Genomic DNA, 16931 nt, shown 5'->3' with positions numbered 1-16931 from the left:
GTTCCTGTTTGCCACAGAGCCCTCTACCAGTCCTTTATCTCCCCGTCTCTGATCTGCTGTGTTCCGTACTCCTCTCTGGCTAACGGTTAACCTTGGCCAATGAGAAGCACCAGCTGGAGGGCTTCAGGTGGTAATGCTGCCTTTCTGCTGCTGCTAATCCCCTAGTTGAATTCTCCATCAGCCCTTACTTACTCCCTAAACTCCACCTACATCTCTGTAAATAGTCCCTTCATTAAATTATCTTCAAATTCCAGGTAAGTGTATTTTCTGTTATCTGCTGGCACTTCACTGATGTAGTAATACTATTATTACTCCATTTTACAAGTGCTGCAAAATGTCACATGGCTGGGTAAGAGGGAGAAATGGTCAGGAATGGCAACACAGTTTTGTCTGACACTAACTCTTAACGACACTAATTCTAAAAGAAAAGTCCACATATGTCTGTTGAATATTTCTCTGGTCCACTTTTTTCTACCTCTTGTTCTTCTTCTTAACCCCTTTAAAATGATTTAAATAAAGAAAATCAAATCAAATCTACAAAATAAAGCATTACTGCTAGCCATAACTTAATTTAGTTTCTATAACTTAGATATAAGTAGAATAATTTTCAGAAACATGACAACACATTTTATAAACAATGAAAAATATTAAATTTGCTTTCTAAATAACTTTTGCCACTGTAATTTTTTTTCCTAAATATTGTTATCTAACGTATTTGCCTAGGTTAAAATTGTATTCCCTTTAAATGCAAACAGATCAATAATCACAAAATCAAGATTATTTTACATCTTATTTTCCCTAAGAAGTAGTATATTTTCTTCATAGTTATATAGTCAAAGGACTAGAGTTCAAAAGACAGATCAAATACAACACTTTAGAAAAGACAGCATAGCAGGGACAGCAAGATTAGGTTTCTTTTAAGCAAGGCCACAGTTTTTCTTGTTTTATGAAGACATGCTAAGTAGTTACTCCACCACCACAATGAGTCCTCAAATCAAAATTTTAGAAGACTAAAAATGAAACAAAATTTAGTGTGTCTTTAGAATACACACATTATCAGCTCAAGAACTCAGTTCATGGTTCTTTCTACATTCTGTCAAATGCTCTATGTTTTCTTCATTGTAACTAGCATTATATCTTCCTTCTCTACTTGATTCAACGCCTTCCATTTGAATATTCTGTTTGAACTGCAAAATGTCATCTGACCTATTTTCAATTTAGAATATGGTCCAATGGCCAAGTGTGGTGGCTTACGCATGTAAATCCAGCACTCTGGGAGGCCAAAATGGGAGGATTGCTTGAGGCCAGAAGTTAAGACCAATCTAGGCAAGAAACCAATAACCTGCTGCTACCAAAAAAAAAAAAAAATTAGCCAAGCATGTTGGTGTGTGCCCCTATGGCAAGACAATTCTTAAGCTCAGCAGTTCCAGGCTGCAGTGAGCCATGATCATACCCTGCACTCCAGCCAGAGTGAGACTCTGTCTCAAAAAATATATATATATTATATATGGTCCAGTTTTTTTTTTTCACAATACATCCTAGCATTATCCAACTTTATCCCTAGAAGCAATTTTACCTATGCTTTCTTATAGAATTTTAAAGGCTTTATTGTTTAATTCATTGATCCATTTTGAATTCAGCTGTAAGACACGAGATAAAAATGTGCTTTTAATTTTTTTCTCCAAATGGTTTGCCGACTGAGACATCACTGCTGAATAGTCCACCCAGCTTTTCCTCACTGATGTGACTACAACCTTGTTATAAACTAGATCTCCACATGTATTTGAATTCAACCTATGTTTGTCTCTTTTACCCAACTGTCTGGCTATCTTCTCCAAAACATATTTTAGAATGTATCTGAACATCTGGTAGGGCAAGACTTTTTTTCTGAAAATTTTTCGCTATTCTGACAGAATTTTTTTCTGCCAGATGAATGTTAGTATCATTTTGTTCTGTTAAAAAAAATTATCATTTTAATTTGGTCTTCTAATCCCAGACAGAACTGAAGTAGCAAAAACTGCGATGTGTCACAGAATAACAAACTGCAGGAAATAATGACATACAAATTTATATAAGAAAAAAAATACAGTGCCTAGGGTCTCCTAAAATAACTGTTATCGCTATTTTAAAACTTCATAATCTGCAAATATTCATTTGTAGAAATTCAAAACATTGCTAACAACTTCATATATGAAAATATTTTCATAAGTAAAGAACCTAAAAATCCAGATGCTTAGAGTAGTTAATTGCAAATATAATTACAGAAAACAGAAAAACTGAAAACAATCTAGATGTTAGACAAGGATGGTATCATGTTATTTATACATTCCATAGAATGGTAAGCAGTTAAAAAAAATTATGAAGACCATGTAGCGATATGAAAAAAGGCAGAATAACCGTTAACACCAAGTATTTATGCTTTCAGTGTGCTAAGTGCTTTAATGCGTTATCTCACTGAATCCTAATAATATCGCCATTATGTCTGTTATTAGTCTAGAGCTAGCAAATAATGGATCCAGGATTCAAACTCAGGTCTCTAATTTCAGAGACAAAGTATGTCAGAATTTGTTTATTTGAATTATATAAATCAGGACAATGATTGAAAGGAAGCATAGAATGACAGTTTTCCTTTTTTTAAAAAAAAAAAACAGTTACGCAGTTTGGATAAAAATATAATTTTTTAAAAGTCTTTTTGTGTTGTGTCCATCATAAAACAACTTTAATGTATGCACTGCATTTAGTTACGATGGGTATTATTTCACAACACTTTGTTACAATCACTTACACGTATGTTTCTCACTGTGGGCTGTAGTCAGAAAAAGACAGTAACACTGCCTTATATTGTACAGTGTACACACAGAGTACTGTTATAATGCAATAACAAAAGTCAACAAATCTATGAGTCAATAAAAATTTGAAGAAGCCTAGAAATGTTAACAGTCTAGAGAAAGGCTGTCCAACAGAACTATCTGTGACAAAAGAAATATTTTCTATCTATACTCTGTTGTCCTATATATTAACCACTAGCCACATACGACTAATGAGCACTTAAAATGCAGCCAGTGCAACTAACAAACTATATCTTAAATTTCTATTTAATTGAAATGTAAATGTTGCATGTAGTTGGTAGCTACCATATTAGACAGCACTGCTTCAGGGTTTGCTATTATCCATTCCAGGTAGGTAATTCAACCAAACACAATCTTACCTAAAAATATGGCAAAGTACTTCATGTGAAAGTTGATTCATATAGTCCTTTGTTTCATCTGCTGTCATTTCTTCTGGAATTTCATTATTCATAATACATGTTTTCACACTTTTCTTTCGTGGTCCCATTGCTGTGCAGTCTCCAGTATCAAAGAGAGAATCTTCCCTTCTGTTTACCTGAGTTCAAAGCACCTGAAAAGCAAACAGAGAATGAAGTGAGTAAAAAAACACGCCACCTATTAAAACCCAGGTTAAAGAATGTTTATTTTAAAACACAAACTGGCAAAGGTATCACAATGGTACATATCACTTTCAAATTAATAAAAATATTTGCTCTGTGCAAGAAGCAAAGAACATCTTTTTCTGAAGATAAACGGAGAATCAACTTCTGAAGAAAATATAAATATGCAATATTTAGAATGAGCAAAAGTCTAGAAATCATGAGTCCTGTGTTTTAATTTGTACTGTTGCTTCTTAGCTTATTCACTTAATTTCTCCAAGCATCAATTTCTTCTTATGTAATGTATAATCATTAAATGAGGAATCAAAACCTTTTCTAGCTCTAGGAGCTTGTGATTCTATGACTGCCCCTAACAGCAGCAAGTAGAGGAGATTCTTGGGTTCTAATCTTGGATCTGCCCCCAAATTACCTCTATAATCTTGCATCAATCTTTAAAATTCTTCATTCTCCCACCTATAAAGTCAGGAATTAAGACTACACCAATGTGTCACAGACTCCTTTGTAAATCTCATAGAAACTAGAGAATTTCTCCTAAAAAATAAACATAAGCTTACTATACAATTTCAGAGAAAGAATGAAGCATCCCTTCTCCCTCTCAACACTGAGAAGGTATTTATTTCACTTTTGTACCACATGCACTTTTTTTTTTCCTTTTTGAGACAGAGTCTCGCTCTGTTGCCAGGCTGGAGTGCAGAGGCACGATCTCGGCTCACTGCAACCTCCACTTTCCGGGTTCAAGTGGTTCTCTTGCTTCTCCCTCCCGAGTAGCTGGGACTATAGGCTTGCGCCACCACGTGCAGCTAATTTTTGTATTTTTAGTAGAGACAGGGTTTCACCATGTTGGCCAGGATGGTCTCAATCTCTTGACCTCGTGATCTGCCCACCTTGGCCTCCCAAGGTGCTGGGATTACAGGCGTGAGCCACCAGGCCCAGCCCATTTGGTTTTTAAAATAAGCTTTAGAGAAGGAGGAAGGAAGAAAGAGAAAAGAGGAGACAGGGAGGAATGGAAAGGGAAAGCAAGGAGAAAATGGGTTGAGTGAGCACCCAGATGGTTTTTTGTTTTATTGATCAGCACGCAGAGTTAACACCTTGATTCTCAAATTGTCTAGGAATATTTTAATAATGGTGGTACAGATATAGGAAAGTTTATAGGAAATATTGGTCTCTTTAATATTAAGGGCTTTGTAGATGGAGGTGACACAGGATAAAAAGAGGTGCATTCACATTCATTTAAATATGCCTTGGCACATTTATTTTGAATGCTACTTGTGGATCTAGTACTGTAAACAAAGGGACAATCAAATAACCATGCAAATGAATTCGGAATTACACATGGAGATAAATGCTATAAAGAAAGTAAACACAGTTCTAAAGCCTCATATAACAAGTGACCGTGAGTCACTAAAGGTTCTCCTGAGAAAAAGACAAGTTAGCTAGTAACTGAAGGCAGAGCAGGAATTAACACCACAAAAAGTAGAAAGAAAAGCATTCTTGGAGATACACAAGCATGTGCTGGATTCTGCAAAGGGGCTTGACTCTTTTAAGGAACTGAAATAAAGCCAAAGGTATTGGGGTACAGAGGATGATAAAAAGGGAGTAAGACAAGGCTGAACTGCTAGCAGGGGTCTTAATCCTCAATGTGATAGGAAACTACTAAAGAGTCTTTAAAATGAGAGAAAAGCAATATACTTCAAAGGCCCAAGCATTCAGGCATCTCAGTAAGAGAAAGACACCAGGTGGGCAGAGGGTGTTGAAGTATATGCAGTTCCTGAGGTTCCTTTGCTTCAGTAGTAAATGGACACACTACTAGGCTAAGTAAATCGTCATTATTTTTTGTATCTGTGTGTGTGTGTTCTGGTCTCTTCCCTCACTGAAAGGTTATGTGCTATTTACTTCTTGAGGCTGTCAGCATGCTTGCCCCTCACATCCCAAACACACAGACACACACACACACACACACACACACACACACACAGAGACACAATTTACTTCTTGAGGATGGCAGCATGCTTGCCTCTCATACCCCAAACACACACACACACACACACACACACACACACACACACACACACCCTCATTTGTTGTTTCTAACCGGTATGGCCTGGGAAAACATAGAAATCAATGTGTGTGGACTGGTATCAACAGGTACCTAGCAGTGAGCCTAAAAAATTCTGCAAAAAGTAGGTATATGGGCTACACTACACAATTTGTGACATGTATCTCAACTTCTCAGAAGCTTACTCCTATGTTGTCCATCACATTTTGTCTAACAGGCCTCCGGAGAAATAAAGTTCATACTCAGAACTGTCCAAGCTAAAAGCAAAGTTATAAATAAACTTGCCTGCTTCTGATTATATCACTGCCCACCTTTTCTAGTTTACTGCCCTTCCTCCTCCAAATGAATCTTTCCATCTTATGATAGCTCCTGAAACCTCTAAGGTTACACTGAATATGTAGTCAACAAATCCAATAGTCTCTTTCAGTGCTCCCCCATCTGACCCATTCGTATTACGGGACACTGCTGACCACTCCTTTGAAACCCTCTCACCCTTCGGCTCCCAAAGTGATATCCTCTTGATCCTTATCATTCCTCTAGGACCACTGCTCAGTCTCCTTTGCTAATTCACCCTCGAGATCCCTCTTCTCCTTGGGCAACTATACTCAATTCCAAGGATTTAGCTACTACAAATACACACACACACACACACACACACACACACACACACACACAGAGAAACAAAAAAAAGAAAAAAAATTTCAACTCTACCCCTTACCTCTCCTGAACTCTGAACTTTATTTCCTCTGCCTACCAGAAATTTTCTCCTTAATAACTTGAACATCCTTCAAAAACACTATGTCCAAAATGAACTCCTTCATATCACGAACTCTACCCCTCCCCAAAACAAAGATACACAGATATATACAAATAAACACACCTATTTTCCCTAATGTGTTTTACTAAATTCCTGAATTAGAAACCTTGAAATCATCCTAAATATATCCTGACTTCTCATTTTCCACAGATACTTGATTGGTTATTCTTACCAATTTTATCTCAATACAGTTCTTACATCCATTCCCATTAGCTTCCAGGACTCAATTAACACTCATGTGCACTACTGAAATGACTTCCTACATGATACCCACCACTGTATCCTCAGGATCGAAGACAAGCTTAGCAGACACTATGCCTGCTGTAAGTAATTCACTGAATAAATGCTTACCATGCTATACTCCACACTGAAGCCACAGTTATCTTTTTAAAATAGTCCTCTGATTTATAATGTTAAGTGAAAAAAGCAAAACATAGACTACATCTAAAGTATGATTCTAACAACATAATTTTAAAAATTAAAAAGCTTACACCCTACATTTTTTTTTAATATGATAAAAAAGACTAATATGCTGTGTCGGCATACAACATTTTATGAAAGATGTACAACAAAATATTAAGTGGTAACCTGGGGAGTGGTAACAGAGGTTTATGAAAGAAGAAAAAACTTACACTTTTCCTTCATATTATTCTCTATCAATTGAAATTTTCAGAATGTTTTTAAGAAGTACAATATTCATGGCCAAACAAAACAATCGGCCTACAAGGAATCCTGGTTCACAAAGGATAAAATCTTTTCAATCTAATCTCAAACTACCAGATGTTCCAATCTTATCTTCTTCCAGTCCTTACCACTTGCTCTCAATACACTCAGTCTAGCAGACCACTATCTTCTTAGTTCCCCCGAACAAACATCGGTGCTTCATTCCTAATATGGTATTAACTCTGACTAGAAATGTCCTTCTCTTCCCTACTTTGCCTAGAAAACTGCCTGTAAAAATCTAGCTTAAATTTTAAGTCCTCCCTACTCACTCCTTCATTTGAGCTCCCTGTGGGACTTAACATATGCTTCCATAGCACTTTTTGTAGTGATTTATTAGTCATGTTTCTGCTAAAAAAAATCTTGCCTCTAGATGATAACAATTCCTTGCTCACAATATATCCTCAAATATTTAATGTATGAATATCCATCAGTCTTTCCATTATTCTATATACATCCAGTAGCTTCAAGGCTGCTGCTAAAAACCATTTCATGCTCCTATGAGGCATTTGCTACCTCAGCACTCAATGATCTCAGCAACAAGCTTATAGCCCAGCAATACCAAGCTTATAGTAATAATGCAATCAGATTTTACTCCAATTACACACATAACAGCTAGTCTGTAACATGAAAAAGCCTCAACAAGACTATTAACCAGCAAAGACTCATCTACCCACAAATTACCTAGATGCTCAGACCAATCCTCCAGTTGTTATATTTTAGCATATGTTCAGCTTCAAGAATCTTGACAATTCTTCATGAAGATCATGCTCTTGATTCTTCATTCCTTTAGTAAAAATCTTTTTTTAAATCCCTTCTTCCTCCTTTTTCTTTAAGTTCACACCACCTAATAACTTAACATCTTCCTCTTCTGATTCCACCTTTGATTGTTCCCTAGGATTTTGCAATGTAGTGCTTTTGTGTGAATTAGATTTAGTAGCCCTAGTGCACAAACTACACTTAATTTTAAACTAAATACCCTGCACCTTAAATATCACTGAGTTTACAAAACTCCACATATTGAAAATTAAATATTTACTCACAGAAATTGTTATACAATATTACATTGAGGTTAGATCTCCAAGAAGCTAACAAAAAACTTCTTAACCTACAGTATCCTTTAACACTAACAAAGAGCCTAAATTTTAAATTATTAGGACTAACAAAATTGGACAAAACTATTCATATTTCCTATATCACGGTTGAGGACTTAGGTCTTTTCGTTCCTACTTGGCAGGTAGAGTAGTAACTGATGCCCCTGCCCTAAGCCTATTGTGGGGAAGGGACTTGTGGAGATGAACACTGAGGTAACGGAAAATAACTCTATTATACACAGGAGGTTGACAGGACTTATAACCAGGAGAAATCTACCAGCCCTCTCAAGTCCAAGTAGATGTCTCTGAAAATGTTCAGGAGACAAAAAGCTTCCTCAATCAAGAAATATTTTATTTTCCCCCACCCTTACTCAGTCTTGATAAAGGACAATAAAGTAGCTTGAGCTAAAGTTGGCTTCCTCTTCATTTAAGTGAAATACCTAGCGAGGCTATGCTGAGCATTTCATCTTAGGCATTGACAAATAGGCGCCTGGTTTCCCCATATGAAAAAGAGAACATGAAATTCACACAAAGCCCCAAGGAAGAGGTGATAGTATCTCTTTTTAATGTGCATCCTTTCTCTTATTTGCTTTTCTTTTTAGTTTGGAAGAGAAACCAAAGCAAGTGAGGAGAAATTCCCATGACTAGGCCGTAGTGTTTTTTTCTCACTCCTACCTCCAAAATACCACCATTTGCCACTAAACACCCTGCCTTTACTTGAGAAACCTAACAAGGTAGAGAAGGTCCAAAGCAGTAGCAGGTTAAAAAATAAAGGGGGTGGGGGAAGTCCAGTTACTGGCAGTAAAGATGAGTTAGAGGGGGTCTTGCAGAGAAGTCATGGAGCACGAGGGACAGGTGAGTGAGTACAGGCACACCTTGTTTTAATTGTGTTTCACTTTATTGTGCTTCAAAGAAGTTCTACTGTGAGTAAAATGCTATCATACATCGCATGCTACAACAAAGTATTTCCTAAAAGGAAGAGCCAATCAATGAGGCAAACTTCATTGTTGTCCTAAGAAACTGCCAAGCCACTCCAATGTTCAGCAACCACAACTCTTATCAGTCAGCAGTCATTGAGACAGAGACAAGACCTTCCATCAACAAAAATATTATGACTCACTTAAGGCTAAGATTAATTGTTAGCATTTTTTAAAATCAAGTAATTTTAAATTTTGGTATATTCATTATTTTAGACATAATGATGTTGCACACTTAATAGATTATACTACATTGTAAAATCTAACTTTTATATACACAGGGAAACGAAAAAAAATTGTGACTTGCTTTATTGCAGTAGTCTGGAACCAAACCTGCAGTATCTCTGAGATATGCCTGCATAAATAACAAGAGAGTGTTACATACAAAGACTGTATTTTGCAGTACCAGGTGTTACTTAATAGGCTTAGCAACTTCTAGACACTCAGGCTCTGAACCTTAAGGAAATATGAGAATGACAGAATTATAGAATCTGAGAATGTTAAAAGTTGAAGAGGAGCTGAGAGCCTACCTACCCTCACAGTTCTCAATTTTTTGTGGGTCACAAATCCACCTGAGAATATGATGAAAGTGGCACATCCGTTTTCCAGGCTTATGCAAGCAGAAACACAGACACAACTTCAGGAGGTTTGTAGTCACATACATCGAAGCCCATCCAGTGATCTCAAAATATTCAGATGGCCAAACAACCAGAGAGGATAAGGTGACAAATCACTTGCCCAAGATTAAATAGTATCAAGGTTCAGGCTGGGATATAGGCTTTCCAGGTTATACTAAACATCCTATTATCAAGTCAGTCCTCTGTCACCGTTGCTGTCTCCCTGCATTCCAGAGCAATGCCCCAATGCTTGGAGAAAGGCTTCAAGATGTTCTGATAGAACTGCCTCTGACCACACCCTATTTCACAAATTAGGGTTTATGGTCCTACTAATTTATGCTCCCATGCAGTGGTCTATGGCCACCTTAGGAATACTACAGTCATTCTGTGGCTGCCTGCTCAGCTGACCTTAGCCACAGGAAGCATTACTTTTGTCTTAGTGTTGCAAGCACATTCTTAAACCAGAGTTGTTTCCAAAAAGTGTTCTTCTCTACCTATGTTGTCAATTCAAAACTCCTTCCCATCCCAAACTCATTATTACTTTTCTTTATCCTCATCAAAAATACCCCTCTGTCACTTAAAACTTCCCAGTGTTCTCAATGATCCTATCTGGTCAAGGGCTTTCCTGCCCTTCAGGTTCCTAATGCCTTTCTTTAGTTTCTATTGGCTTCAGCTTGCTCATATCAAAGTAATCTTTCAAGTCACTTAATTTGACCTCAAAAACCTTAAGTGACATCATTGAATATCTAGTGCTCTACTGACTAGGACAGCCTCTCTGGCTTAAAGAAATACCACACCGCATCCACCAAACTGCTCAGATAAAAACTACACATGAAAACACCCCACAGGATTATGGTGCTGAATAAACGCCTAGAATCATCCAGTTCAACCCTTCATTTTACAGATAAGAAAAGTGAGGCCCAGAGACGTTAGATGGCTTGTCCAAAGTCACAGAGGTAGAATGTACGAGTGGTGAAGCAGGAATCCAGGTCTTCAACTCCTTTCAAATTTTATTTTCCTATACCACCTTATTTTATTTTAGTATACTGCTAATTTTACTTCACTGTATCAACCTCTTACTGGAATCTAGTTGTCCCTCTTTCTCCTCTACTATGCATTAGTATCTGTTTGACTAAATATAGTTTGTACCTCTGGGCACACAGCCATTTAAAAAAACAGGCACACAAAAGTCTACATTCTTTACCCAGGGAGGACATCAGAATTACAGCATCACACATTTCAAAGAGGGAAAAGAAGGCTTACAGATACTCTAACGTTAATTCTCAAAATGAAAGTTAAAAATTACAAGCAGATTTTTTTCAGTCTATGCCTATGTAATACGTATCCTCCAAACTGGACCTCCTCCCTCCCTGAGAAAATCATGGCTTTATGGAACTATTATTTTATCCTTCACTTGTGCTGGGGGGGTGGGAAAGGAGATTAAAAACCAGTGACCTAATCCAATGTCTTTCTTTGGCAGATAAAAAATCTCAAGTTCAGAGAGAGGAAGGAACCTAAAATAAACCATCAAGTTAATAGCAATTTTGGAACAAAAATCAAGGTCTCCTGCTTTTCACTTTGTGATTTACACTGCTGGTATAGATGTATAAAACAAAGTTTTCCGGACAGAGCTTCTCATTGAACAGGAACCTTCCTAAGTGCCCAGTTGCCCTTGGCCAGCTTGGTGGCTGTAAAAAAAACACGGTAGACATCTCTTAGTCAAATTCTGGCTGTGCAGAGTGCAGGGAGAACATGCTTTTCAGGTCTGTAAAGACTCCATGAAAGGGGAGTTGAGAATCTGATTTCCATACCTCAAAGACATCCAACACAGATACGCAATCTGCAGCACTGAAAGGGTAATGGATCTACACAAGGTCACACAGTACGTAGGTGAAAGGGGTGAAACTAGAATCCGGGGCTCCTGATACTCAGGTGTGGCAGCCTCTCAAAGATTTGTTCACTGCTTCCTGCTCAGGGATATGCCCCTCAGTACGCTGAACACAGGACTCCTTCACTTTACTGGCAAACACCGACTTAACATTAAAATGAAATTCGTGACGCTCGGAGTGAGAGACAGTCCCAGAAGCTGTCCAGGCCAACACTCTCACCCATTTCATTGAGGAAAGTGGCGCCCACAGACGGTTCTTTATGCTGGATTTGGGGGCCAGGTTCAGACAAGGAGGCAAACCCCGCAAGCACGGCCTGGGAGGCCAGGAACCACAAATGCAACCCCTGATCTCTCAGAGAGCTCTAGGCCCAAAGGGGGCCAGAGGCCGAGCCTAAACGTTCGGAAGCTGCAGAACCCCCATCCAGCTACCTCGGCCCTGCCGCACGCACTCCTGGCTTTGCCACCCTCCTCCCGGTTCCCAGGCCCACTCGGTCGCCGCCTCACCTACTCCGACCCTCCGTCTGTTATTGTGGCTGAGAGGGAGGGACGCTACAGGAACTTCCCGCGGCCCCCACCGCTGAGGCGCTTCCGCTTCCGCCTCCGGTCGCCCATTTCCGGAGTCTTGTCATCCGGGGCTGGACTCGTAACCCGTGTCCATGTTGTTTGTGTAAAGAAGCGTCGAATCGCGGCAGCCATGTTCAGCGTGGCATTTCGGACTTCTTAGGGGTGCTGGTATTTAACGTGACACTAAAGCGCCATGCCGGAACCACTAGGTCTGATGCGCCGGAACTAGTCTCCACTGTGTGGATTGGTCTTGATTTCCATTGGTGCTCTGTGGTCTTGGATAAGCCTCTGGATCTCGCTTTTATCATTTGCTAAGTAAATAGGATCCAATAGAGATTTTCCTAGAATGAAGAACTTTTTTTTGAGAGGAAGGACGGGAGCGCAGTTAAAGATGTTAATGTTAAATCATCCGTCTGTGATTTAAGGACATTGTCTTTGCACGTAAGTAATAGTATTTTACAGTCCAAAGGGATTTCACATCAATGTCATTAAACTCTACACGACTCTGACATGTAGACACGGATCAAGTTAATCACCTTTTTCGTGGTTTAATGGATAAGGAATTCTCTTCATAGGGTTTAATTGACTTGCACGATGTCACACAGATGGACTGAAATTCAGATTTTTCACCTTTTAAATTCTGTGTTCTTTCACTTATATACATATAATTAATATGGGCTAAAAATGCCTAGATTTAAATAGAGACAAATACTCCTTAGGAAAGTTAGTGTGCATTAAAGCCGTGTAAGACAGGATTTGACAAGACGTAAGCATTGATTAGACTATGCTGCTGGAGAAGAAAAAGCTAAAGAAGACTGGGGAATCCCCTATTTCTTCTTCTTATTTTCTTGATTGATACCAGACCTACGGGTTTTTCCCCTCTTTCCCCAGTATGATTCAGCACCTTAGGTTTCACCTTGTCTTAGGCAGTGACAGGTTTAGCTATCCTATTCCGTATGTCAAACCATGTATCTGTTTGTTGATTTGGAGCTTTGGGAGGACAAACAAAACAAAACATCATCATATTCATGTACTATTCATGCTAATCTCAGCTTTCATATTACATTCTTCCTGTAAGTGAAGACAAAATTAAATGTTCATGCTATTTGCTTCTGTCAGTTTCTTTCGTATTCAAACTTTAATAAAGGAAACAGACTTTTCTGTTTCCTAGATCATTCTGAAGAATAAATAGGAATTAGGAAAGTTTCTAGTTCAGGGCATGGCATATTTAGAAGGCATGCAGTAAGATTTATTTCAGCACAATTGGCCTGAATTTTTAATCTGATGGCATATCATTTTCATTTTATTAGCATTCCTCTTTTTGTAAAAAGCACTGTGGTGGGTCTTGAAGTGAACACTCATGAATAAGAAAGGTCTCCTACCTCAAGTGTAGAAAATTAAAACACACCCATAAATCATTGTAATAAATGTTAGAGATATTTTCTCAGTGTTATGAGTAGTATTTATAATATATCAAAACTAGTTTTAACATTTTCAGGTACAGCATGTAATATTTATACCTTCATCTTTAGGATTTATTTGTACCTTGATGATACAGGTTTTCATTAAGAAGGTCCTAAGTTAGTGTTTCTCCTGTACAGTGGCATCATCATGGGGTCTCTGAGTGCTGCAGAAAGTTTGCACTACACTATATGACCTTAAACCACTGTGTTATTTTAATTTTCAATCCCCATTTTTAAATTAAATTTTAAAATATTTCTTCTCATTTGTCCATGGTTTATAGTATCAGCCTCTCTTCTTCCTTGAAATTCCTTAGGTACAAAAACAACAGATAATCCCTTTGTTAGAATGATGACTAACATTCAAGAGAAGTTTTAGTCAGGGATAGTGGTTGGAGTTTGTTCAGGACCAGTTCATATGACTATGGAGCCAGTTGAGTGCACAACTGCAGAAGTTACTATGTATATCAAGGTTATTCTTACTACCCTTAGACTTGGTGTATATGGCATAACTCTGCTATGAGTTAAAATACAGGATTTTTTTTTGAAGGTAAAAAGAAAAAACTTTTGTAGCTGTGTTGACTGAGAAATTGTATATTTAGTAGTCAGCAATGCAGGCTTTAGAACCAGAAAGACTTGGCTAAGTGTGAGTTCCTCTGCTTACTAGCAGAGAGACCATGGGCAATCACTTCAGCTCTAAGGCTCAGATTTGTTAAAATAGACATTATGGTACCTATGTAACAAGTCACTCTAGAATTTAGTAGCCAAAAATTTTATCTGCCATGATTCTGTAGGTTAACTGGGCTAGGCTGGGCAAGTCCTAGCTTGCAGTCTCTGGCATTTAAAGTCAGATGTCAAACTGAGGCTGTAGTTAATGTCAGGCTCTAATGAATGTTACATTGATGGCAGTTGAGGCTGGCTGCTATCTAGATGCTCAATTGGAGCTATTTGTCAGAGTGCCTACACTTTCCCTCTGATTTGGGTTTCTTATAACATGGTGTTTCGGTTTTCCCTCTGATTTGGGTTGCCTAATAACATGGAGTTTGGGTTTTGACAGGGAGCACTTGGAAGTAGAATGGGAAAAAAGGGAGCTGTTCCAAGCAAAACAGGAGGAAGCTGCAAAACTTCATATAATCTAGCCTCTGAAGTCCCAGAAGTGACTTCTGTCATATCCTGTTGGGTCAAAAAAGCCACTAAGCCAGCCCAGATTCAAGAGAAGAATAAGAGTTCACCTTTTAATTGAAGAATTTGTGGCCATCTATAATTTACCACACTATCTCATGGTTTTTAAATTTTAGATTTTTGGATGTATGTATATTTTATTAGCACAAGCATCAAAAAGCAAGTCTTATAGTTCCAATAACCCAATCTTGTGTTTATGCATGAATAATCTCATACATCATTTTTAATAAAGATTGTGGTAAAATATATAACATTTGTCATTTTAACCACTTTAAGCACACAGTTCAGTGGAATTATGCACATTCACATTATTGTGCAACCATTCCCACCATCTATCACCATAACTTTTCTATCTTCCAAACTGAAACTCATTAAACAGTAATTCCCCATGCTCCCCTACCCTCAGTCCCCTGGCAACCACCATTCTACTTTTTGACTCTATGATTTTGACTATCCTAGGTACTCATATAAGTGGAATCATAACAATATTTGTCATTTTGTGTCTGGATTCTTTCACTTAGCATAATATCTTGAAGGTTCATCCATGTTGTAGCATGTATTTAGAATTTAATTCATTTTTAATATTAATAAAAATATTGTTTTTGAATAATATTTCACTGCATATGTATTCCACATTTTATCAATTCATTGTTATTTATTTGTTTATTTTTGAGATTAAAAACACATAACATAAAATTTACCATTTTAATTCTGCATTCCTTTGCATTTCTAGATTTTAGTTAATGCATAATAATTTTACTTATTCAAGGGATACAGAGTGATATTTCAATACATGTATACAATGTATAATGGTCAAAGTAGGCTAATAAGCATATCCATTCACCTTAAACATTTGTTATTTTTTTGCATTGCAAACATTCAAAATGCTCTCTTTTAGCTTTTTGAAAATATACAATAAACTATAATTAATTATATTTACCCTACCATCAACAAATGAATGGATAAAGAAAATGTGGAACATATATACAAAATATGTATATAAAAGAATGAAATCCTGTCATTGGAGGCAACATGGATGAACCTGGAGGACATTATGTTAAGTGAAATAATTCAGGCACAGAAGGATAAACACTGTATGTTTTCACTCATATGTGGGAGCTGAAAGGAATTTTTGAGCCAATCTTACCCATTTTTAAGTGTACAGTTCAGTAGTATCAACTATATGCTCGTTGTTCAACAGATCCCTAGAACTTTTTCATTGTAAAACTGATAATCGATATCCACTGAACAAGAGCTCCCCATTTGCCCCTTTCCTAGTCCTGGGAACCACAGTTCTACTTCCTGTTTCTGAGTTTGACTGCATTAAATACCTCATAGAAGTAGCTTCATACACTTTGTCTTTTTGTGACTGACTTATTTAATTTAGTATGAAGTCCTCCAGGTTTTAAGACTGAATAATATTACATTGCCTGTATATATCACATTATCTATTCATCCATCAATGGGCATTTGGGTTGCTTCCACATTTTTGTTACTGTGAATAATGCTGAAATAAACATGAGAGTGAAAATATCTTATGAGATCTTGTTTTCATCTTTTTGCATATATACACAGAAGTGGGATTGCTGAATCATAGGATAATTCTATTTTTAATTTTTTGAGGAGCTACCATATGCTTTTCCATACCAGTTACACTGTTTTATATTCTCATAACAATGTACAAATGTTCCAATTTCTCCACATCCTCACCCTTATTTGTTTCTTGTGAGGTAATGTTTGTAATCCAAATAGAACAGTACTTGGCAGGCAGCACTCTATAAATGTCAGCTGTTATTATTTGATTGTTCAGAGACCTCTTTTCCTTCCTGCTTCTCAGCTATTTCTAGATAATTTAAGCTGAATTTGTAGCATATGATATTTCTGAAGTTCACTTTCAAAGTGCCCTATTTTTTCCCGAGTAACATAAGAAAATTATGTGCAAGGCTGTTGTATGTAGGTGTATACATAGAGAATTGCAGTTTCGAAACCAACACAAGGTGGTAGATTAAGAAAAAACCAAAGCAAAAAACCTGTATTGAAGACTTGTATACTTTTATAAGCATGAACTCTTAGTGAACATTAAGCAATATTAATCATTAAGGACATTG

General features: G+C 37.4%; 1 protein-coding gene and 1 long non-coding RNA gene across 8 annotated transcripts in view; one reads left to right on the top strand and one right to left on the bottom strand.

Annotated features, from left to right (window-relative positions):
- Positions 1-12208, bottom strand: part of FBXO38 (F-box protein 38) — a 52929-nt gene extending 40721 nt beyond the window's left edge. For 3 of the 7 annotated variants that reach the window (XM_012455372.2, XM_012455567.2, XM_012455632.2), the window contains exons 1-2: positions 12122-12208; positions 3209-3399 (exon numbers count right to left, since the gene is read on the bottom strand). In XM_012455372.2, coding sequence (XP_012310795.1) covers positions 3209-3336 — 128 coding nt within the window. In that variant the 5' untranslated portion in view covers positions 3337-3399; positions 12122-12208. Of the gene's footprint in view, positions 1-3208; positions 3400-7725; positions 7890-12121 lie in introns of those variants that run through there. The other 4 variants (XM_012455502.2, XM_012455717.2, XM_012455785.2 and 1 more) reach the window with 2 other exon arrangements.
- Positions 12209-12435: 227 nt separating this feature from the next.
- Positions 12436-16356, top strand: LOC110567032 (uncharacterized). Its single transcript, XR_002477495.2, has 2 exons — positions 12436-12622; positions 14699-16356. It is a non-coding gene; the product is annotated as an uncharacterized LOC110567032 (long non-coding RNA).
- Positions 16357-16931: the final 575 nt, after the last annotated feature.

The sequence above is a fragment of the Aotus nancymaae genome, unplaced genomic scaffold (assembly GCF_030222135.1).
Source record: "Aotus nancymaae isolate 86718 unplaced genomic scaffold, 86718_ANA_hifiasm-v0.15.2.pri h1tg000064l_1, whole genome shotgun sequence".
Taxonomy (NCBI): Eukaryota; Metazoa; Chordata; class Mammalia; order Primates; family Aotidae; genus Aotus; species Aotus nancymaae.
This window is presented reverse-complemented; position numbering and strand designations above follow the sequence as displayed.